Source organism: Cimex lectularius, unplaced genomic scaffold, assembly GCF_000648675.2.
Source record: "Cimex lectularius strain Harlan isolate CLEC.00 unplaced genomic scaffold, Clec_2.1 scaffold231, whole genome shotgun sequence".
Taxonomy (NCBI): domain Eukaryota; kingdom Metazoa; phylum Arthropoda; class Insecta; order Hemiptera; family Cimicidae; genus Cimex; species Cimex lectularius.
This window is the reverse complement of record NW_019392879.1, coordinates 455,249-480,318: the sequence shown is the minus strand read 5'-3', so window position 1 is coordinate 480,318 and position 25,070 is coordinate 455,249. Positions and strand designations below refer to the sequence as shown.

Below are 25,070 nucleotides of genomic sequence, written 5' to 3'. Positions count from 1 at the left end.
AATGTACATATTTTCTCAAGGTCAGTTATCATGAGTGTAAAAATAACGTTTAATTATTTTATTAGGTATTTTTGAACATTCATTTTAGTTGTATACTCTATATTTAATGCTATTATATATATATTCTAAATTTCAATTTTTTTATTGCAGAGGAGGTAGGGGAAGGTGATCATGAAGTCACCATGAGTCTTGTGACTCTGGTCTGGCTCATATTCTTAGCCACGTCCCAGGCCCTTCCGCCAGTCATCAAAATAGGTGAGTAATGCCATATTGTAATAGTAATAAAACCAATAAAATCGTATTTTTGAATTTTTTCGAAGGTTGAATAAGGATTTAAAAATTCCTTCTCCGCTGCGACATATAGGTTTATTTTAAACACCTATAAATTTTAACCATAGCTTGGAAAGAGAAATTTTTCCTAAGAGCCTAAGTGCTTTCCTAGGGCCTCTTTGCTCACCTCTTTTAATATGAGTATTGCCTACAAACCAAATGACAGGTTTTTTTTCAATCTTTTTGTCATAACATTTTCATTTTGTGCCCAATTTAAAATCCAATTGGGCCATTGTTTTTAGCGTAATAAATCCATTAATATGATATAACAGGATGTATAAGGTCGTATTTCAAATTTCTAAATTGAACTGGGCCTAGGCTATACTGTATAATTTTTCTCCATTTACCTCCACCAAAAGGTAAAATTTGAAACTAGACTAAAATGAAATAAACACGTATAATTCGTTTTTTGATAGCGTTATTGGATCAAAAGAAATTCAGCCGGCCATTTAAAAAAGACACTGTAAATTTTTATACCCATGGATAACAATAAAAAAAAACGCAGTTTGTTATTATTATTATTTCTTAACAAATAGTCACAACCAACAGGAAAATACCTGTTAGTAAATCTTCATAATCGTGCCATGAGTTAATTTAATAATCGCACATTTAAGTAGCGAAAGCGCCTCACTAAGCGTCTCTTTTGAACTATAAACATAACTTGGTGTAAACTTGTAAATCCCCTTGTGTAGTTTACTTGTAAATTATGTGTATTACAAGTAAAACAAGCTGGAACGTTAACAACGAACGTCTTATTTAACTATGTTTTTTTAGTAAGCAATCATTTATTACAGAACGCAGTTTAACTTTATGAACTTTAATATTATTAAATATTTATTTGCAATAATGTACATTATATATTTTTACAACAAAAAATAATATTTTGATACATCCATGATTCTATCAAAAAGCAAAGCTCGTATCAGACTGGACAGGTGTTCGAGTGAATCGAAGTCGCGATAGCTCAAGCGGTAGAGTAGCGGCGTATTGAGCCGAGTCTTGGGTTCGAATCCCGCTCGTGACACTGACTTTTTTATCTCAACTAAAAACCTTAATTAATTTAAAGATATTAATTGTTCAAGCGGACCACGAAACTAGTGAATTTAATAAGTTTAAATGAAATAAAAATAAAAAAAGTTTAAGCTTCACTAAAGCTCTCCGTCGCAGTTTCATTTGTCGCCGAGAATCAAATAGATTACACGACATTTGAAAAATGGCAAAAAGGAAGGAAAATTCAAAAGGTAGGGTTGAGATGGGAAATTAGTGACCGAGTGAATCGAAGCCACGATAGCTCAAATGGTAGAGTAGGGGCGTATTGAGCCGAAGGTCGTGGGTTCGAATCCCGCTCGTGACACTAACGTTTTCATTTGAACCAAAACCTTATATAAAAACTTTTATTTATTGAAAGAAATACCAATAATAGTGAAACCCTCAGATTTCAAATGCACTATTTTGCATTTCCTGTTTAATATTCTTACGAACACATGAATAAATTTATTAAATTCACTTGCGATTATAAAGTTATCTGCAATCAGAATCAGAAAATAATTTGCTTAAAATTACTTTCGTAGGTTTGTCATTAGTTGCTGATCTAATCAACTCCCAAAACGTTTTAGGATCTTGTTCAGAATCGGCAACCATTTTTTGAAAATGGTTATATTAAGCGTTTTTTATCACTTTAGTCAAAAGATCTCTTTATTTTTTAAATTTAACTGATAATGAAGTGTTCTTTCTTGCTTACATGTAAATTTTATCCCTATTTCTCGCCGAGATCAGAATAGCTCTCGTGATCCATCTCTTCATTTTAACCAATTTTTGTTTAATTTTACTAAAAATAAGGGAGTTATCAATATAACTTGTGCAATCCTAAAATGTCTGATAAGCATAATCAACAGAATCACTAACTTCTTATATTTTGTTCCATCATTCACTTTCCAAAAACCTAAATAATAAAACATAATTAATAATTAAAATTACTCTATATCTTTCTGTCTTCGTTGATTGTAAACCTTATAAGTATTAATCTTTATATAAGGTATTGGTTGAGAAAAAAAAGTCAGTGTCACGAGCGGAATTCGAACCCACAACCTTCGGCTCAATACGCCACTGCTCTACCACTTGAGCTATCACCTCGATCCCCTCGGACACTAACTTTCCATCTCAACCCCACCTTTTAAATTTTCCCTCCTTTATGCCATTCTTCAAATGTCATGTAATATATTTGATTTTCGGAGATAAATGAAAAAGGAGGGAAATTTCGGAACACGAAATCTAATGAACTTATAAGTATTATTGTTTTCTACGTTTTCTTTAATTTAGTACCCAAAAATTAATTTTTAAAAAACAAATTTGTACAATTTTCTCTAATATTGTTATTTTAAGGATTAAGTGTGTTACCTCTAATTAATATTCCCAATTTAAAACACCAAAAACAAATATTTGTTGATAAAAACAACGAGACAAATTAAGGAATTTTCTTTTATCGAGAAAATGGAAAAACATCAATTGGGTGGAATTTTTCAGTGTATATAAATTGTCAAGATTGTAGAAAAATTTGGAACAGATCACAAAAATTCCGTTTAATATACTTATTAATACATCTATTAGGTTTTGGTCCGATTGACCAAATAAATGATTTTCAATTAATTAGGGCTTTGGTTGAGATAAAAAAGTCAGTATTCAGGATTCGAACTCACGACCTCCGGCTAAATACGCTGCTGCTCTACCACTTGAGCTATCGTTGGCTTCGTTCCACTCGGACACTAACTTCCCATTTCATCCCCACCTTTCGAAATTTCCCTCCTATTTTTGTAAATTTTTATAAATTTAAAGACACTGATTTTTTTATCTCAACCAGTACCTTACATAAAGATTAATTAATTGAATGATATTATTTTGTCAATCGGACCACGAAATCTAATGAACTTATAAGTATTATTGTTATCTAAGTTTTCTTTAATTTAGCACCCAAAAATTAATTTTTAAAAAACAAATTTGTACAATTTTCTTTATTATTGTGATTTTAAGGATTAAGTGTGTTACCTCTAATTAATATTCCCAATTTGAAACACCAAAAACAAATATTTATTGATAAAAACAACGAGACAAACTAAGGGCGGAATTTTCTTTTTTCGAGAACATGGAAAAACATCAATTGGGTGGAATTTTTCATCTTTCACTGTATATAAATTATCAATCTGACAGAAAGAATTGGAAAAGATCGCAAAAATTCCATTTAATATATTTATTAATACATCTATTAGGTTTCGTGGTCAAGATTGACCAATAAATGATTTTCAATTAATTAAGGCTTTGGTTGAGATAAAAAAGTCAGTATTCAGGATTCAAACCCACAACCTTCGGTTAAATAAGCTGCTCTACCACTTGAGCTATCCTTGACATCAATCCACTCGGATCCTACCTTCCCATTTCATCCCCATCTTTTGAAATTTCCCTCCTTTTTTTTATAAATTTTTATAAATTTAAAGACACTGACTTTTTACCTCAACTAATACCTTACATAAAGATTAATTAATTGAAAGATGTTATTTGGTCAATCCGACCACGAAATCTAATGGACTTATAAGTATTATTGTTCTTCTAAATTTTGGACCCAAAACGTAATTTTTGAAAGACAAATTTGTACAATTTTCTTGATTGTTGTGGTTTTGTTGTAATGGAAGAAAATAGGGTACTTAGTCCACTGCTGAATTAGTAAGATATTTTGTAGAGATATTACTTTATCAGGGGCGACAAGGAGATAACATTTCCCGATGAGCGGCAAGTCGGTGGAGTACGTGTTACGGTCCGTCGGGCTCATTGTTCGTCGGCAGCACTTTGAATTGGACATGTTCGGTTTGACAGAAAGAAAACCCATTATCTCTCGGCCTTTTATTCCGAGGGATAACTTGGCAATGTCATTTCCCTCAAGCTTATTCCAGCGGCTGAGCTCTCTCCCTTGATAGGAACGGGCCTCTTGAAAAATGGAAGGACGCTTTTTGTTTGCCCTCTTTTCCCTTCTAACAGAAACCTCGAGGATGGGGCGGGTTAACGTTGTACAAACAGACTTAAAGGGGGTTGGATGTCAAATAAATAATAATCATATCGATTGTACAATTTTGTTATTACAGGAACTAAAAAAAACCTCATCCAGTCGAGCCACGGGCAGAAAAACTTTAGTTTCTATAATTTTTCTCAAAATAAACAAATATCTTTGTAAAATAGATGATAAAGTTTTTATTATATATTTTCTCCGCGTGAAATGAACATCTTCCATAAATTGTTTATTTAAAAAAAGAATGCAATACCGCAAGAGTACTTTAGTATCAATATTATCACTCTTTCGTTTTCTCTTCCTGTCTCTATTTTTCTCGCTTTTTACCATTATCTATTCGTTTGATTTTTTATATTTTATATTTATGTCTACTATTCTCTGTCTGTTAATAACCATATATTTAGTTATGTATGTACATTTTATCAGTTTTTCAATTTGCATATTTATTTAGAAAAATTGTTTATTAACGTCTAATAACATTATTTACCCGTGTCAGCTATCTTTTACCAATCATTAGAATGTATTTTAAAAAATCTGTTAAATTTAACACAAGTTCCAACAATAATTAAATCATTTTGGCAGTAAGGGAGCGTGTGAATATCAAAATAACGCACTTAACAAGATAAAGTTTTAATTGTTAAAAATAATCCATTCGTTAAAACTTTTTGATGCTGTGGTTCAGCGAGATATTACTCCACCCAACGTGGTTTTGTTTTTTCGCCGGAGCAACATTTTTACTGAAATCTGATGGTGTTTACTAATTGAATTTAAATTGGTACCGGATGAAATATTAAATTAGGTTTTGAATCATTAAAAAAAATCCGGAACTTTTGGAAGGCGTTGTCGAAATCGGAGAAGTTAGAAGACGCCGTCCTCGGCATTTTTATGTAATTCTGTTCAAATGGGCTTCGATATGTCAGCATGGAGCTGGTTTTGACTCGAAAGCTCTGGATCAATTTTCCATAATAAAACCATCGGAAACTCGGTTCGGAATCGAACTGCAGGAGTCAGCATTATGCAGCGCGAAGGGCCTCTCCGGTAACGACAGTGTAATGCCACTTTATAACTTTTTTATACCTTTACCTTTAAACTTGCTTCAAGAGGGTTAGGATATTCGGAAAAGGCAAATAGCCCATTTCCTCAACAACGATTTTTTTTTATATGTACTTACGTTTCGTTTTTTTTAAAATATATTTTTTCATCGAGATAAGGTTGTAACATGAAATTGATTGTGAGGTGTCTATTTGAATGAAAAATGATCGAAATCAACCAAACATTGACAATTTTTTTATATGTTTTTTTATTACATTTATTTGGTATTTACAACTACAAGTGATGTATTAAGTAAATATGTTCGTATATGTTGAATTATAATTTGAAGCTCTTGTAGGAGAAGTTGCCCAGTGGTAACACTCCTTCAAACTGATATCTTGTTCAGTCTTCACACAATGAGAACGTCTCGGGGCCACTTTCGTTTCAATCGTCTTGGAGGATTTTCAGGTAGGGTTGGAAGTGATAAATTTCGTACGAATAGATTACTGTGTGTGTTCAGTGATTGATGAAATTTTTTATATGGGGTTTTGATGAGTTCATGTACAAACGGGATGTGTAGGTCTTTGTGGATAGTGTAATTTGAAACGTAAAAAGGAGCATTTATAATTTAATTTGTAATGTGTAATTCGACGTACAATTTAAGATTGGATTGATTGGAGACTCTGGGAATTGGAATCCTTGGTTGAGCCCCACACTTCACAACCGTATGCCCAGAGAGGTCTAATCATTGTCTTGTAAATTAAAAGTTTATTTTCAAGGTCTAATTTTGATCGTGAGTCGAGTAGTCTTTTTAACAATTTATAACGTCGGTTTGTTTGCTGTCTTTTCAGTCTCGTATGGGGATTCCAAGTCAGTCGTTTCTCCATGAAAAGTCCAAGATAACGCACAAGGTCAGTGGTAGGCAATGGAATTCCATTTATATTCACCGCCGGACAGACATTTTTACGTAAGGTAAAATTGATCTGTGTGCATTTTGTTCGGTTTACATTTTTTTTTTTTTTTAATTGGCCTTATGATATTTGTATATTAGCCATGACGAATCTCTTATATATGTTGTTCAAATTGGGGGTTATAGGGAAAAAAGGGCCAGAGGCGACGGTGGGAATCGAACCCACGACCGCGGCGTGAGAGTCTCTCATGCTAACCACTCAGCTACCGCGGTCCCCTCGGTTTACATTTATTCTCCACTTTGTGAACCATAGTGTTAATTCATTCAAGTGTTGTAAGTGATGAGTGTTAATTGAGGGGTCCGAATTGCGTGTAAGAATCGCTGTATCATCAGCGAATGTTAACGTGTGTAGGAATATCTGCAGTGTATATGGAAAATAGAAAAGGGCTAAGTATGCTTCCCTGAGGAACCCCCGCCCTTATGCGTATATAAGGTGAGAATACAGTTCCCTGACGGACTCGACAAAATCGATCCGTCAGATAAGATCTCAGTATAAGATAGTACGTATGAGGGAGGATGTTCCTCAGTTTCCAAAGAAAGCCCGAGTGCCAGACTTGATCGAAGGCCTGTTCTAAATCAAGAAAGACACCCATGCAATGCTGTTTTTGTTCGAGGGAAAAGGCTATATTGTCAGCAACACGATGTAATTTTTGAGTTGTCGAGTGAAATGTGCGGAACCCAAACTGATGATCTGGAATAATATTAGAATTTTCAATTATTGGCAGTAATCGTCGGAGAAGTAGTTTTTCTAGTATTTTGGCAAGGATAGAAAGGAGACTAATGGGTCAATAGGAATTTGGAAGATCAGAAGGTTTATTTGGCTTATGAATCATTTTAATTATAGAGAACTTCCATTGCAATGGAAAATATGTGGTCTTGAGTACAGCGTTGTATAGGTATGTTAAGTATAGTAAGCCTCTGTGGGGCAAATTTTGTAATATTTCAATTAATTAAGGATTTTAGTTGAGATGAAAAAATTCAATGGCACGAGAGGGATTCGAACCCACGACCTTCGGCTAGATACGCCGTTGCTCTACCACCTGAGCTATCGTGACCTCGATCATCTCAACTAAAATCCTTAATTAATTGTAATGTTTAATTGGTCAAGCGGACCACGAAATTAGTGAATTTAATTAATTAACTGAAGTACACTTCACTAAAGCTCTCCGTCGCCATTTCAATTGTCGTCGAGAATCCAAACCGATGACACGACATTTGGAAAATGGCGAAAGGAGGGAAAACTCATAAGGTGGGGTTGAGATGGGGAGTTGATGTCCGAGTGGATTGAGGTCACGATAGCTCAGGTGGTAGAGCAGCGGCGTATCTAGCCGAAGGTCGCGGGTACGAATCCCTCTCGTGACATTGACTTTTTATCTCAACTAAAATCCTTAATTAATTGTAATGTTTAATTGGTCAAGCGGACCACGAAATTAGTGAATTTGTAATATTTGTTTTGTAATTAGATCATAACCTGGAGCTTTTCGTGAAGTAGTGAATTTGTAATATTTGTTTTGTAATTAGATCATAACCTGGAGCTTTTCGTGAAGATAGTTGTTTAATAGTGTGTCGTATGTCTGATGGAGTAAATGCTTTAGGAGGATAAGAGAGTTGCAAGGGGACATTCAAGTCGTGTTCAATGTTTAGCTGATGGTCATGATCAAGTATGTCATGGTGTGCAGTAAAAATTGTTGAAAGATGCTCTGAAAACAATTTAGCAATGTCGGAATTGGATTTTGCCCAAGCGTTGTTACTACGTATAGGAGGCGTGTGGTCCTTATATCGCAGGATTTTACAGGTACAGTACCACAAAGACCTGTCTGTTTTGGAAAGCGAAGTAGTATATTGTTTGTACATTTCAGCCCTAAGCTTGGCCAGTTCTTGTTTCAGCTTTCTCGCGAGTTGGTTCAAAAACAAAACAACAAAATTTCTGTTATGTTTTAATGTGGAATAAGGAATTTATATATCTTCACATCCAAGCATGTATACAGGGTATTACAGGGTTAAATGTCAATACTTCCATGGTGGATTCACTAAATAATACGTTATTCCGTGCCACCTGAACTCAAGAGATAAGATATAAACCTCGTTCTGGTGCACTAAACTAAGAGATCTGAGATGGTGCCATGACGGTAAAAAAACTCGTTTCTGATGGGGAGGTTTCGGCTTATTTGACAACATATGTAATTTGAAAACATATTGCATATGTCTTTCTCTTGCCTTAATGCTTCTAGAAGCCTTGTCATACTTTCTACCAGTTTGAAAATGTCTCTTTGCTGGAGGTTTGCTCATTCTTCACGAAGAGTCCTTTCAAGGTGGTGGAGTGTATCAGGAAGTGATGGACATGCTCTTATTCTTCTTTTGAGGTTATCCCATGAATGTTCGAAGGGGTTCAAATCTGGAGAACTGGCTGGCCAGGTTAAGACCCTGATGTTATTCTGCTGGCGGTACGTTTCGACTAGGCGAGCGACATGTGGACGGGTATTATCGTGCTTTTTTTTTTTTTACAATGGATACCAGGAATTGGAGAAATTCCCTCCTGAGCACTGCAGCTGTACAGCTTATTGTACTTTATCCCTGGCTCCATTTTTGGGGGCTCGCAACACAAGCGTGAATTTTTGAAGTGGGTTGGGACCAACTTCAGGGTCGCTGAGATCTGATCCCGCTCCTTCCTTTGATGAGTGCCGTGTCAGTTTCTTTTAATTGCGGCCAACGGTCCCCTTAGGAGTCAGAAAAAGTCCAGAGGCGACGGTGGGGATCGAACCCATGACCGCCAGATCTACTAGCTGATTTCATCGAGGATAGGAAACGCATGATGTTCTAAAATTTCATCCACATGGCGAGTGGCCGTCAAAGACCCTACTCGAAGAACCACCAACTCTGTGCGACACTCCATTGACATTCGCGCCCGAATCATCACTGTCCTACAATGAAAAGATTTGCTCTAGAGAAAATCTGGAAAAAATTACATTTCATTTCGCCTTCTCCATTCTCTTTCAATCCCATCTGGAAATCGTAGAGGAAATCTACAATCATCTGTAAAAATTACAGCAGACCAATCGTCCAATGACCAAAGGCTGAGCAATCCAGCAAATGCGAGCCGTGCAACTCAGTGTGTTTTGGTCAATTCTGCTTCTGTTACGGAGCTTAAAGCATCAGACCATAATGACTACATCTTCTCAGACCAGTGCTTTCAGAAATTTGGACACCACAAACTGCTTGGAGATGAAGAATCGCTTGAACAACAGTGAGGTGCCGGTTTCGCAAAATTCTCAAAGTGAAAAGAAAACGGTCATCCTGAGGTTCTGTTATCCTAGGGCGTCAAGAACCGAACCTTCTATGATAGGACCCAGTTTTTCGAAAACGTCTAACGGAGTCTCGCCTTAAGGATGTCCGATGGCAATAGCCGCATACTTGATGGAACGTCCATAAATGCCACACAACGCACAACATAGTCAGTACCAGAGTTGGGCAAAATCGAACTAATTCAATCATGATTAAGAATTTTGATTGAAGTTTAATCATGGTTGAATTAGTCATGAGTAAATTAATCATTGTATGATTTAATCATAATTAATTCAATCATGAGGTATGGCTCATATTAATTCATCTCATCATATTAATCATGATTGAATTAGTTTGATTTTGCCCAACTCTGGCTTGAGTGAATTGAGTAATGACCAACTTACCAAAATACCACTCTCGACTCCGGATAAAAATTTTGAGATGAGAGTCGTGCTCAAGGCCAACCTTCAAAAATTGTTATCATAAACGAAAACCAAAGTTACATAATTATTCTACATGTCTATTTTATTACAATCAAGACCCTTAGATGGTGTATTTTCCAAATAATGTAGAAATCTCTCCTTTTAAGTGGAATAAATTTTAATTCAAAAAATATTTTTTCCATTGATCGGTTATGTAAACATATTTACTTTTCAAAGCGTAGCTTGTTCTAGGCTTTTTTATTTTATTTTATTATTATTTATTGGATTTTCATAACGACAGGTTTTACTTATAATTGGAAGATTGATTTTTGTTAAATAAGGTGTTGAAGGATTTTCGTTTTGATGAAATAAATTTCTGTTAGAAATTTTTTTAAAGGGATGAAGTGTATTTTTCATTTTTTGAGCACCCATTTGAACATGATGTATCGAAATTTAGTCATGACTAACTATATTGTGACTAAATTAGTCATGCCTTGTATTTAATTACTAGTCATGACTAATTTAGCCATCAATCACATATGGCGACTAAATTAGTCATGCCTCGTATTTAATTACTAGTCATGACTAATTTAGCCATCAATCACATATGGCGACTAATGATTAAATTAGTCACTTTCTATCAATCATGACTAACGGTCTGAGTGATCAATAATTAATCATTAAACATGACTAAATTTTTCCCAACACTGGTCAGTACTAAGTGGCATTTTTAACATTGAAAATAAGAAAACAAAAATGAAAAATAAACAGTTTATTGCTTCAGAATTCAAATGAGACCGAAGAAACATTTTAAATTCCGTAAAAAGTAAACATTGAAAAATACTTAATCCTTGTTTTGGATAAAGGATTAATGGTGTTTACGTCTAATTGATATACCAAATTTAAAACACAGCATAAACCAATATTTATTGATAAAAACAATGAGACCAATTAAGGGCGAAATTTTCATTTATTGAGAAAATGGAAAGACATCAGTTGGGTGGAATTGTCAAGATGGTAGAAGGATTTGGAAAACATCACAAAAATTCCGTTTCATATACTTATTAATACTTTTATTAGGTTTCGTGGTCCGAATATAAATGATTTTCAATTAATTATGGCTGTCTTCTTTCATTGTCAACCTTATAAGTATAGTAGTTCTAGTATAGTAGTATAGTTCTACTTCACATTTATAACTACTCACTCCAAAACTCTGTTTTTCCGACAGCCTGGCAAAAAGCTCTTGTCCACCCTGTCAATAAAACCCCCAACCCATCCTCCCCTACAGACTACCGTCCTATCTCCATCCTATCAAACCTGTCCAAGCCCCTAGAAAGATTAGTCCAAGCACAAGTCTGCAGGCACCTTGTACAGTCCCATTTTCTCAACCCCCTCCAATCTGACTTCTGCCAAGGTTATTCCAACCAATCAGCACTAATTAAAATTACCAGTGACCTCCACTTAGCAATGGACCAACGGAAAGTTATTATACTTGTCCTTCCTGATTTTTCTAAAACCTTCGATTCTCTCCCTCACTCTTCTCTCCTCTCTAAACTCGTATCTTTTTCCTTCTCCGCCAGCACCATCCGTTGGTTCCACTCTTACCTTACCAAAAGCCACCAAGCTGTCTCCCTTCCCAATGGCCTTACCTCCTCTAAAATCTGGGGTGCCCCAAGTCTCTAGCATCTCTCGCATCCTTTTTTCCATTTATATCAATGATCTGCCTGACTCCATACAGGTAACTATCACCTATATGCCGATGACCCCCAAATATACATATCCTTCCACCCTTCCGATCTTCACTTAGTCACTCTCAAGATCCAAAAAGACCTAAACTCCATCAACGAATGGGCCCATAAAAATTCCCTAGTCCTCAATCCGTCCAAATCCACCGCCCTAATTATCGGGTCCAGGCAACTCCTCAATTCCCTTCCCAGCATCCCACCTCTCATGCTAAATAACCTAGGAGTAGTCTTTGATCAAAACCTTTCCTGGCATTCTCACATTTACCAAATTTCCCGCGATTCCATTGCCTCCCTCAGCCTGTTTCGTCGGTCCTGGCTTTTCTTACCTTTCTCCACCCGCAAACTCCTTGATCTTCCCTTCTTCGATTATAGCTGTGTGGCATAAGGTGGTCTCTCGGAGGGGGTGAACGCGCGATTGAAGCTTATTATGAATTGTTGCGTAAGATTTGTGTACGGCACCCCACGGGGATCCCGGGTGTCGAGGTTGTATTCCCAACTTTCCTGGCGATTCCCCTCCTTCCGTGCACAGTATTTCCTAGGTTGCTTTCTTTTCCAGTCCATCCACACTCGTCGTCCTCCTTACGTTTTCCAATCCCTCCAATTCAACTCCTCACATCTCACTCGTAAGACCGGCTCATCCACAATCGATCTTATCCTTCCTCAACATACAACCCATACCTTCGAAAGATCCTTTCTGATCCGAGCCCCTAAACTCTGGAACTCCCTTCCTCTTTCTATTCGTCACGCTTCCTACTTTTCTTCCTTTAAATCCCACCTGTATAATCACCTCCTCTCCCTCCAAGCAGAGACCTCACGTTAACCTTTGTTATTTTTGTTTAATATTCTCGTAATTTTTTCTTCTGTCCTGCCTTATTGGTATACATTGTGCCAAGATTTCTATCTTTTTTTTGTTTACTTTTAACTTCATAGAAGGAACTTCCTTTATTTAGTTCATGTAGATTATTCTTAGGGGACACCAGTCCCAGAATAAAGTTATTTTTCTCCTTCTTCTTAGGTATTAATCTTTATGTAAGGTATTGGTTGAGATAAAATAGTCGGTAGCACAAGTGGGATTCGAACCCACTATCTTCGCTCAATACGCCGCTGCTCTACCACTTGAGCTGTCGTGACTTCGATCCACTCGGACTCCAACTTCTCATTTCATCCCCACCTTTTGAATTTTCCCTCCTTTTTCATTTGTCTCCGAGAATCGAATAGATTACACGACATTTGAAAAACGGCAAAAAGGTGGGAAAATTCAAAAGGTGGGGTTGAGGTGGGAAGTTAGTGTCCGAGTGGATCGAAGTCACGATAGCTTTAGTGGTACAACAGCGGCGTATTGAGCCGAAGGTCGTGAGTTCGAATCCCGCTCGTGACACTAAATGTTTTATCTCAACTAAAACCTTAAATAAAGATTAATTAGTTGAAAAAAACTTATTTATATGTTAAAAGTGGTTGCATTTATAGGTTTTTGCCAATTACAAGATGAATCTGGTCCCTTGCATAGGGCCAATGTCCGGGCTTGATATATATACATATTTGTTTTAAATGGTTTTTAAAGTTCTGAGGAAGGCGTCAAACACAAGCGAAAACTCGACACCAGAAAACAAGTTGGATTTCTTACTTTCATCTCTGATCTCCTAGCTTTATTATTTATCATTGAAGACCGATACCATACTCAACGATACGTTTTATTTAGTGAATACAGCATGGCAGTATAGTCATTTATCCGTGTAACACCCTGTATATGATAAAATAACCCTGTTTCTGAAAAGTTTTATTTCTAACGTTTTATTTATGTTTTAACCTTTTCAGATGAATTTCAAAGCAGTGACTTTTATTAGCTCGCCACTAAATTTTCTTTACAAAGTAATTGCCCAAAAGGGAAAGATAAGCTGTTTAAAAAAAATAAAGACAGATTGTGTTGTTAGCTGGGTAAAGGAGGACGAGTTAACGGAAACGCTCGAGTTTTCTTTGTTCATTAACAACCCCCATCTCTTGTTAATTGCAGACATAATTCGGTTTGGACCGGCCTTTTTTCGTCCACGACTCGCCGAAAAATGCTGATCGTTTATAAGCTTCTAATTTTTTCATCTGCACGCCCTTCCTTGTTAATCAGCGCTGTAATTTGTCAGCGGGGGTTTTCTCGACGATATAAAAACAACGCTAAGAAATATTTCATATTTTTTTCAAAAGGAACAGAAGCAAATGTTTCTCATTGTGCGAGGTGGGAGGGAGTTTAAGTATTATTCAATGTTTTCCCTTGAAAAGGAGAAAATATGCGAGTACGGTTTAACTCACCTCGAATGATGAAAAGCTCAAATTAGATTTTTCGAAAAGCTTTTATTTAATAGTGGAAAAATGGCAAAAGACAGAAAATTCTAACGGTGGTAGGTTGACTTGGAGAGTTGGTGTCCGAGTGGATCGAAGTCACGATAGCTCAGGTGGTAGAGCAGCGGCGTATTTAGCCGAAGGTCGTGGGTTCGAATCCCTCTCCTCACACTGACTTTTTATCTCAAACAATACCTTACTTAAAGATTAATTAATTGAAAAGCATTTATTTGGTCAATCGGACGAAACCTAATCGATTCTTGATAAAGTGTTATTAAATGTGATCAAGCCTGGCAGAGCCTCCATTCCTTCATTTCTATCTTCAACTAAAATTAACTTCACAGCAATTGTTCCTAGCATTAATTTTGATTTCTTTTGACCGTACTTTTCGGACGGAAAAATCCACTAATAATTTTCTTTGTAATTTATCTATAGTACATCATAGGTTAGATCATTTTTTGACCAGGTATGTTTAATAATACAAATAGCACAAACACGTTTATGAGTAAAAATTTGATTTTGATTAAGAAAACTAGTGTGGGACAGAGATACAGATAAAATAACTGATAATAGCTACATATATTATTCAACGGATAGTCATCCAACAGATATATTTCCGGTGAAGTTCACTAACAATACAAACTTTGTAAAACCCACTTATTTTTTCATGTTTAAATCGTTGGAATCATTGAAACAAATATCCCTTCTAATACGGTCGTAAATTTCATCGAAATGACTTTTACATGTTAGTTTATCTTGTAAGAGGTCCTTACGATAAAACTGGGATTTTATCCTTCGATAACGAAGGAAATCAATGTGCTTAAGCATAAAACTTGTTATTTGTAAAACAAGATAAATCAAAATATTTATCCATTTCTGATAAGCGTATTCTTTTCATGTCATTATAATTTTATTAGATAAATTTGTTATTCAAAAACTTGTATTAAGCCAAGGGTAATAAAGCCTAATCGTATATTGATGTATGATCTGTTTTTCTGCAATACATCAGATAATTTTAATAATAAGATTATAATCCTCGATTAGTAAGTTATTACAAAAATAAGCTTGAAACAACCTTTCAATAATAGTTCACTTATTTAAATTACAATCAGAGTGACGAAATTAGGAATGAGCATCGATGGTCGATGCTTAGAAAACATCGATGGTAGGCGACCGATGTTCAATGATTTCAACATCGATGTTTTTTCACCATAAATGGCTGCCAATGTTTTATGAACTTTTTTTATTTTTCCTAATTTTCACTTTTATGAAACGTGACCAATATTCTTCTGATATGAAAGTGACCTGTCAAAATCTGTTGTTTGGCCTATCAATTTGTTGCCTTAGTGGCACATTTGTTCCCTCTGACCGATTGTTTTCCAAGCTGCAGAGATTTTTTCGAAAACGAGAAATCGCTTAGAGGATAAATGGGCTTTAAAGATACGTTTTTTTTTTATTTCGCTCCGGAGAAGATGTGGAAGTGTATCATTGTAAAATATGGATACATTAATTGTAATAAATTAAGGATATGCTTGATTTTAGTTACATGTTAAACCTTCACCTCTTTTTTTTCTGCAAAGGACAGGATTGGGTTCGGTGGATAATGAATGTTTTTCAGAGTATCGAAAAAAACCAAAACAGGGAGGTATTTTGAATAAAATTCAAATGAACAAAATACTATAACAATAGACGTCTTTTATTTAAAAGTAATATCATATATATTACAACTATATATGATTCAAAAGCAAAAATAATATCTAATAAATGTTATTAAATAAATAAAAATAATTCAATAGTTTTCGTGGTCCGCTTGACGAATTAATATCTTTCAATTAATTAAGGTTTTTCGTTGAGATAAAAAAGTCAGTGTCACGAGAGGGATTCGAACCCACGATCTTCGGCTAGATACGCCGCTGCTCTACCACCTGAGCTATCGTGACCTCGATCCACTCGGACACTAACTTCCCATCTCAACCCCACCTTTTGAATTTTCCCTCCTTTTTGCCATATTTCAAATGTCGTGTAATCTATTCGATTCACGGTGATAAATGAGATTAGTCCTTTTTTTTAAAATATGCTTTCTACTCACATTAAATTGTGTTATAATCCATTACTGCTTTGTCTACCAAATTAATAGAAAATATGAATGATGGAGTGAGGGTGGATTTCAATCATTTTTTTAAAAAGATGGTTCCTATTCACATTAAGTAACTTAAGATGGTAGAAAGATTTGGAAAAGATCACAAAAATTCGGTTTAATATACTTATGAATACACCATTTCGTGGTCCGATTGAACAAATAAAAGATTTTCAATTAATTAAGGCTTTGGTTAGATAAAGAAGTCAGTATCACGAGCGGGATTCGAACCCACGATCTTCGGTTAAATACGCTGCTTCTCTATCACTTGAGCTATCGTTGACTTCAATCCACTCGGACATTAACTTCCCATTTCATCCCCACCTTTTGAATTTTTCTCCGAGAATCAAATAGATTACACGACATTTGAAGAATGGCAAAAAGGAGGGAAAATTCAAAAGGTGGGGTTGAGATGAGAAGTTAGTGTCCGAGTGGATCGAAGTCACGATAGCTCAAGTAGTAGAGCAGCGGCGTATCTAGCCGAAGGTCGTGGGTTCGAATCCCGCTCTTGTCACTGACTTTTTTATCTGAACTAAAATCCTTAATTAATTGAAAAATGAAAATGTTTTTTATTAATCAGAAAAACGAAGTTTGAAAAATTAGCTTCTGCTTCTAATGTGGCAAATAAAAATGTTTCCGTATGAAAATAATTTGACATTTGAGTAATGAGTACTCAAAAAACCATCGCTGTGTAGACTATAGAGTCGATGGTCGTACCACCATCGATGGTGCGGTTCCTATGTTTGATCGAGTTTATTTATCGATGCTCATCCCTAGCCAAAATCAAAGCAGTCACCTTTGCGTTGTACGAATAATTTTATTCTGTTACTGTACACTCTAAATTATTGGTCTGATTCATAACCAGAAAGAATTTTTTTTGGGTGTATGAATTCATGTTACCCATGCTTCTGTTTTATATAGAGCATGACTGGCAAGCAATTGCCTAGTACCTTAGACTTTTTTCTTTTTTTCCGGTTATACGTCAATTTCGCATTACTTTAAGAAGCGATAAATCAGATCGAATATGTCATCCCTGCCAGCGGAAACGAGGTACTCCAGACAAAACTGCCTTGTTAGTCCCTCCAGAGACTGAATTCCCTCAATGAACTTACGTCGGTTTTCATTGTATTCTGGGCATTCTATCATTATGTGGCTTAAGTTTTCCAGATAACACGTGGAGCAATTATGGGTTTCCCTACGCCCCATTCTATGCTTATGTGCACCGCTCATACTGTGATTCGTTCTTATACGAGTAATTGTTTTAAAACATTGACGAAAAGCCCTAAGATTTTTAAATCAAGATCCCTTTGGTATCATAGGATATCTGTTCCTTCACACAGATCTCCCAGAACTAGTATTGTGGAAATCCTGCCATTCCGAGAGCCAGTGCCTTTTAACGATCCTTTAGCAGTCATTTCTGATCATTTTGTAGTCACATGTACCCCGTATTCCGCTGCTCTCTTCGCAAGTGTATAGACCAACTCGTTCTCCCGAATACCAGAGTATCCAACACCAGACCTCTTTACCACTCTCTTCGATTTTTTTTGTATCAATATGCTCATCGTTATATGATCGCATTTCGCATTAGTGTTTACATTAATAGCAATGATAAATGATGGAGTGAGGGTGGTGTTCAATCCTTTTTAAAAACATAGTTCGAAGGTATCAGCGGGTCGACGCTATTGTAGACTCTAGAGCAGCCAGTCTATTGACGACGCAGTTGTGTGACCAGCACGTTCAATACTTAGATCTTAGGGGGAATTTTGTAGTAGGATCGCATGAAATTCCAAAATTTGAATCCTTGAGGGCTACTAAAGAAACCTTTCCCATGTGTTACATTTAGGAAAACATCGCTTTTGAGGCGAGTCGTTACTCTCGTGCGTCGACTTGGTATGATTTAACATTCAAAACTTCAAATGCAAGAAATAATTCCACTGAATATCGCCGTGATCTCCAAAATGAATGATAATGAATTGAATAATTATCAAAAGATAGTTCCTACTCACAGTAAGTTGTTTTGCAACGATCCGAATTTCGAGCCTTTTAGCTCATCATCAGGTTGTAGGACTTCTACAACCACGTCTATCGACATGAATTGCAAAAGTGAACCAGCTGATACCCCCGCCAACGCGACGTTCCAGTCAACAGCTGGTTTTTTAATGGCGCTCAATTTGAACGTGCGAAAAGCGGAAATTATAACACAAATAAATATTATAATAGTAAATACTGTAAGAAATTAATTATAAATTAGTGACTAAAGATAAAACATAGAAAATTAGAATGATATCTTAATATTATTAAATGAATTTAACAATAATAACAATTAAAACAATTAATTTAATTATATGGAAGTTTAATATTATTCATGTACATATTTAAAATAGGGGAAGATCAAAATCGGTTATATTAGTAATGCACTTATCACCATGTTCAATTTTACATTTTTTAATTTCAAATTTTTCAAACCAATCTATTTCTCTCCCTTTGTTACAACAGTTTCTTACAGTATTTACTATTATAATAGTTATTTGTTTTATAATGTCTCTTTTCGCACGTTCAAATTGAGCGCCATTAAAAAACCAGCTGTTAATTGAAAAGTCGCGTTGGTGGGGAGAATCAGCTGGTTCACTTTTGCAATTCATGTTGAGAGACATGGTTGTAGAAGTACTTCAAGCTGATGATGAGCTAGAGGGCTCGAAATCCGGATCGTTCCAAAACAACTTTCTGTGAGTAGGAACTATCTTTTTAAAAAGGATAGCGTTTACATATGCCAAATGAGATACCACACTTTTAGAATCCGTTAAGATTGCGGCTTTTCGGATATTCAAATTTTGATTGCCTTTAAAACTACCATAGATTCTGCCGAGAAGATTGAGCAATGTGCGGGGAGAGCAAACAAAATTTAAAACAAAATTAATCTTGCGTATAGTATCATTGATGGCAAATCCTAGCTTTCCCTCTATCAATGACCCATCTGTAAAGATCAGGTAATGTTCTTTGAGGAGATCCCTAGCATCAGCTAGAAACCTTTTCTCTGCCATCCAAGCATGGAATTTTGTATAATCTTCAACATAGAAACTCTGGGGTGTACTGTCAGCTGCGGGTATCCCAAATCTATAAACTGGATTTATTTTGCTTTTATACGCTGTATATATAGTTAGTATATGGTTGGTTTAGTATTATGGTATAGTTGATTGCTTTCGTTTTCGTACAGATGGATAATCTTGTTCACAGCTAATTTTTTGATTCTGATATTTAGGGGAGGCTCAGCGGCTTCCGCGTATATAGCCATTGTAGCGGTGCTTTGTAGACACCCTGAGACACGCCTAAGGCATTTGTTTATAAAATTTGCAACTTTTTGAGTTGTCAAACAGAAAGATTTGAAACTAGAGGAAATTCTTGTGTTTGAATTGTTTAGAAAAGCTGGTTGTTCGACGCTTCATTATCCTAGCAGGCGGCTTTCCTTAGCTGGTTTAATCAGGGCCGATTGGCACCTGCTATGTTCGAACCTTGTCCGTTTTAATTACCATTCCTAATCAGTGAAACTCTTTCATCCCTCTCCTAATCAAAAATGATGTACTTGTCCTCGCATAATTGGAATGATTAAAATAAATAAATGATTAAAATAACAGGCGTTCAACCCGAGGGGAAGTATTAATTAAATAATTATTTTTTAATTATTCAACCCTCTAAAATAAAACTTGGTGATTCATTTGGAATGTTATCGTTTTTATAAGCATAAATGTATACTTTTGTTGATCAGGATTGTATTAAATATAATAAATTTGCAGTTTACGCATTGGTCGTATCTAATATTTTACTTTCGTTTTTTACTAAATTACTTATAAATGAAGATATCTAGATTGATAGAGTCAGAGAGAAAGAGAGTGAGACAGTGAGAGAAAGTGAGAGGGAGAGAACTTATAAAATGATACGTGAGAAGAAATGAAAGAAAGGACAAAAGAATCAGAGAGAAATAGAAAGAGGGTTTGGAGAAAAAGAGGAGTGATAGATAAAAAATAGAGTTTAGTGAGCATAAAGCGTTTAAAGAAAAAGAAAAAAGCCCAAAAAATTAGAGCAAAAAAGAGCCCATAGATAGAGATAAATTATTCCTAAATAGTGAGATGCAGTCTGGGTGATGTAGGTTTCAGAAAAATATTTTCTTTATCGCACCAACGTTTCGATCTTTATTGAGAACATCTTCATGGCCTGGGATTTACAAACATTGTTTAAATTTAACAAAAACATGTAGGATGTGGTAAAAAGTGAATTTATACACTGGAAAATATATTTTTTATATTCAATCAAAGTATTTCTACTCACTCAAAATGTTTGTCTTCTGTGTAATTGTGCCATTCTTGCGTGTCGCGTTGAGAGTGCCAGGATATATTGCTGTTTTATGTTTATATATGTCGGATTTTGAAGGATATATAGATAGAGGATGGATAGGGATAAACATAAAGGAGGGAAAGGGAAGAAAAAGAAAGACATAGAAGGAGAAAATAGATACAGAGATGGGAAAGAAAGGAAAGTGAAAAGAGGGAAAGAGAGGACATAAAAACTAATATGAGAGAAACAAGAATAAATTGCAAAAAAAATCAGATAGAAAGAGAGGAATGAGAGCAAAATACATCAAGAAAGAAATGATTGACCTGAACTGAATTGAACATTTTATTTATAAAAGACTGCAAAATTATTTTCAAATTCCTTTTTTGACATTTAACGAGGTTTTTTATCACGAGAAACATAGTGAGTGAGAAAGGATGAGAGAGATAAATAGATTGATAGAGAGGGGGGAAAGTGAGATAGAGAGAGAGGTTATAAAATTATACGAGAAAAGGAATTAAAAAAAGGAAAGTAGAACCAGAAGGAAAGAAAAAGAGGGGTGGGAGAAAAGGGGGTGAGAAAAGAGATAAAATATAAGGTTTAGTGAGCTTAAAGAGAAAAAAAAAACGACAAAAAAGACCAAAAGATAGGGGTAAGCAAAAGAATATATGTAGAGAGAAAGGTAGAGGAATGAAAGAGAAGAAATAGAAAGGGGCGAAAGGAGAAAATAGATACAAATATGGGAAAGAAAGAAAAGTGATAAAGAGGAAAAGAGAGAAGAAATAAACTAATATGGAAAAAAAGATTAAATTGGAAAAATGAATCAAACTGGTGTGATTGACTTCATCTGAACATTTTGTATATAAAAGACTGCAAAATTATTTTCAAATTTCTTTCTGACATTTAAACAGATTTTTTCTCAGGAAGAAAATACTGAGTGAGAAAGGATGAGAAAGATAGATAGATAGAGAGAGAGAAAGAGAGAGAGAGAGTGGTTGAAAGGGAAAAAGGAAGAAAAGAAAGAGAGCAGCACAAGGAGAAAGAGAAAGAGAGAGAGAGATGTTGTAAAATTATACGAGAAAAGAAATTAAAAAAAGGAAAATAAAACCATAAAAAAAGGATAGAAAAAGAGGGATGGTAGAAAAATAAGTGAGAAAGAAGATAAAATATAAAGTTTAGTCAGCTTAAAGAGTAGAAAAAAACGACAAAAAAGACCAATAGATAAAAGGGGTAATAAAAGAATATATTTAGAGAGGTAGAGGAATAAAAAAGGGGGGGTAGAGGAATAAAAAAGAGGAAAAAGAAAGGGGCGAAAGGAAAAAATCGATACAGAGATGGGAAATAAGAAATGTGATAAAGAGGAAAATAGAGAAGAAATAAAAGTTTAAATTGGAAAAAAGAATAAGACAGTAATGATTGACTTGAACTGAATTGAACATTTTATTTATAAAAGCCCGTAAAATTATGTTTCTAATTTCGTTCTGACATTTAACGAGCTTTTTTATCACAAAGAAAAGAGTGAGGAGAAAGAAAGAGAGGGGAGAGAGAGGGAGAGAGTTTGGGGTGAGTGTGACTGAGTGAGACTGAGAAAGGAAAAGCGGAAAAGAGTAATCAACCTTCAAAACACATAAACTCAAAATTAACAATGTTAACGATTTTTCTGGTTATAATTTTCCGTTTAATTAAATACAATGTTATAAATGGTATAATTATCTCACTTGTAATGGTACAAATAGGTTATGTTTAAGTAGGAAAGAGGAACCATTAAAAAATATCTCAGGTTTTAGCAATCAGTAATGATTAATACGAAAATTAAAAATACATTTTTTTAAAATAAATCGTTATAAGTTTGTGCATGCTCAAAATACCCGCACAATTATGAAAAATATTATATTACTATGTGTCGTGATTAGTGACCGTTAATCAATATTTATTTAGAAATCGTGAGATGCGGTTTGGTGTGATATAGGTTACAGAAAAACATTTTCTTTATCGTGCCAACGTTTCGACCTTTATTGAGATCATCTTCAGGGCCTGGGATTTACAAACATTGTTTAACAAATACATGTAGGATGTGGAAAAATGTGAATTTATACAATGCAAAATATATTTTTTTATATTCAATCAAAGTATTTCTCCTCACTCAAAGTGTTTGCCTTCTGTGTAATTGTGCCATTCTTGCGTGTCGTGTTGAGAGTGTCAGTGAGTTTTTGCTGTTTTATGTTTATATACTTCGGATTTTGAAGTGGTGGGGAAGGAAGTCGGTGTAGAATAATCACCACACATAAATAAATTCTTTTATTTAATCTGGCGAATAAATTGTGATTGATACCATTGTACCACAAAAAATTATTCAAAATATTATACCAAAATAATTGGTATTGGACTAAAAAATAGAATCACATAAAAAAAAATTAACGAACAGAAAAAATCTTTTTATAAATAAATTTTTTAAATTTCAGAAAGTTGGTACTGTTATAATTAATTGTTATTTTATGATTATACACAAAAATCCAAAGTCGTCATTTCATGAAAAATTATAATAAATCATGGTTTTAACTTTAGGCAAAGTAGGTATATTTTTATTATAATACTATTTTAAAGAGTTAAAAACAACCATTTACGTTTTAGTAGTCAATGGACCAAGTTACTTCTTTCAATTAATTATTCTTTCTATGTACGGTCTTGGCTGAGATAAAAAAGTCAGAGTGACAAGCGGGATTCGAACCCACGACCTTCGGTTAAATACGCCGCTGCTCTACCACATGAGCTATCTTGACTTGGATCCTCTCGGACATCAACTCTCCAACTAAATTTAAGTTAAAAAAGTTTTAAAAAAACACATTACTCCATCGTGTATATGATGCAGTATAAACAAATTACCATTAATCATTAATTGTGAATAGCACAATTACACAGAAGACAAACACTTTCAGTGAGTAGAAATACTTTGATTGAACATAAAAAATTTTTTTAATAGAAATGATGAAAGCGGGATGAGTATGTTGTTTAATCTTTTTAAAATATAGCTCTTACTCATAGTTTTTTGTTTTCAACCATCTGAATTTGAACCTTAAGAGGCGTGCTTGTAACACCTGATTTTGAGCTTTAAGCTTTAAATCCAGAAGTTGAAAACAGTAAACTGTCAGTAAGAACTATCATTTAAAAAGGTTAAAAAGTTTATTGATCAAAACATTCAAAGTACTGTAAGGTACAGTCTTAGGTCCAATTTTGTTTCTTTTATGCATTAATGATTTTTAGAAAATTAAAATCTTCGGAAAAATATTTAGTTATGCAGATGATGCTTATATTGTTTTCTTAGGTGATAATTTCATTAATTTAAGTAATGATAATAATGGTATAAATTTTTTTAGCTAAACTCAAACTTTCTACGTTTAAACACAAAAAACTAATTACATCAGTGAATATAACACAAGACACAATTCATAGGCAAACTCACATTTTTACAATGTAAAAGCTATGCAATATTACAATTTTTCATTAAATATGGCACTTCGTTTTTTTAATAAAGAGAGGATCATTATTCAAAAATTCAAAAACTGCAAAGAAAGAAAAAATTTTATCATTTCAAACATTTTAAATTATTGTTCAGACATTTTAACGCCAAGATTTAATTTCGTTGGTTTTCTCATACTACACATTTATTCTGTTTGTTTATTTGTTTGTTTTTTATTATGGTTTTCTGTTTATTTCTCTGAGGATCTCCAAAAAACTCCTGTTGTCTAGTATAAGCTTTGCTTTTTGACAGCAGCCAGGGATATCCTAAAATATTATTTGTTGTAAATTTATATGTACTGTACATTGTTGCAAATAAAGATTTATTAATATTATTAAAACTCGTTAGAAAATGGGTTAAGACTCAAAATTCTATTCAGAGGATATAGAAAAGTTGCCATCGCGTTGGGAGAAGTGTATTGAAAGTGTTGGAGGGTATTTTAACTAATTCAAAAAATTTAAGTTCATTTCATTGTTTTTTCTATTTGCTTGGGTTGAATAGAATTTTGAGTCATTATTATTAACAAATACTGAAAACGAATTTTCTAATGACTATTGATCAATAAATTTTTAAACTTTTAAAAAAATAATTCTTATTGATGGTGGGTTCTTTTCAACTTCTGGATTTCAAGCTTCAAGCTCAACATCCGATTGAAGGAGTTACAAGCATGTCTCTTTTTTTTGTCTCTTAAGTTGGGAAAACACTATCTTTTAAAAAGATTAAACAACATACTCACCCTACCTTTATTATTTCTCTAAATTTTTTATGTTGTAAAACGTCACTCTGTATATAATAAAAAGTTGAAATAAAAAAATAATAAGATCCTGATGATAAGTGCAAATTCCCGAAACATCCAAAACATTTAATGTAACAATAAAACTAAAAATTATATTTAAAAATTTTTTTTTAAACTATGTACCTGTT

At 34.4% G+C, this 25,070-nt stretch overlaps 1 protein-coding gene across 1 annotated transcript in view; it reads left to right on the top strand.

The window, feature by feature from the left end:
- The window catches only part of LOC106673990 (glutamate receptor ionotropic, kainate 2-like), a 282,478-nt gene that overhangs the window by 24,673 nt on the left and 232,735 nt on the right, over positions 1-25,070 (top strand). The window contains exon 2 of the mRNA XM_024229005.1: positions 151-255. Within this exon, the coding sequence (XP_024084773.1) occupies positions 183-255 (73 nt within the window). The 5' untranslated portion in view covers positions 151-182. The remainder of the gene's footprint in view (positions 1-150; positions 256-25,070) is intronic.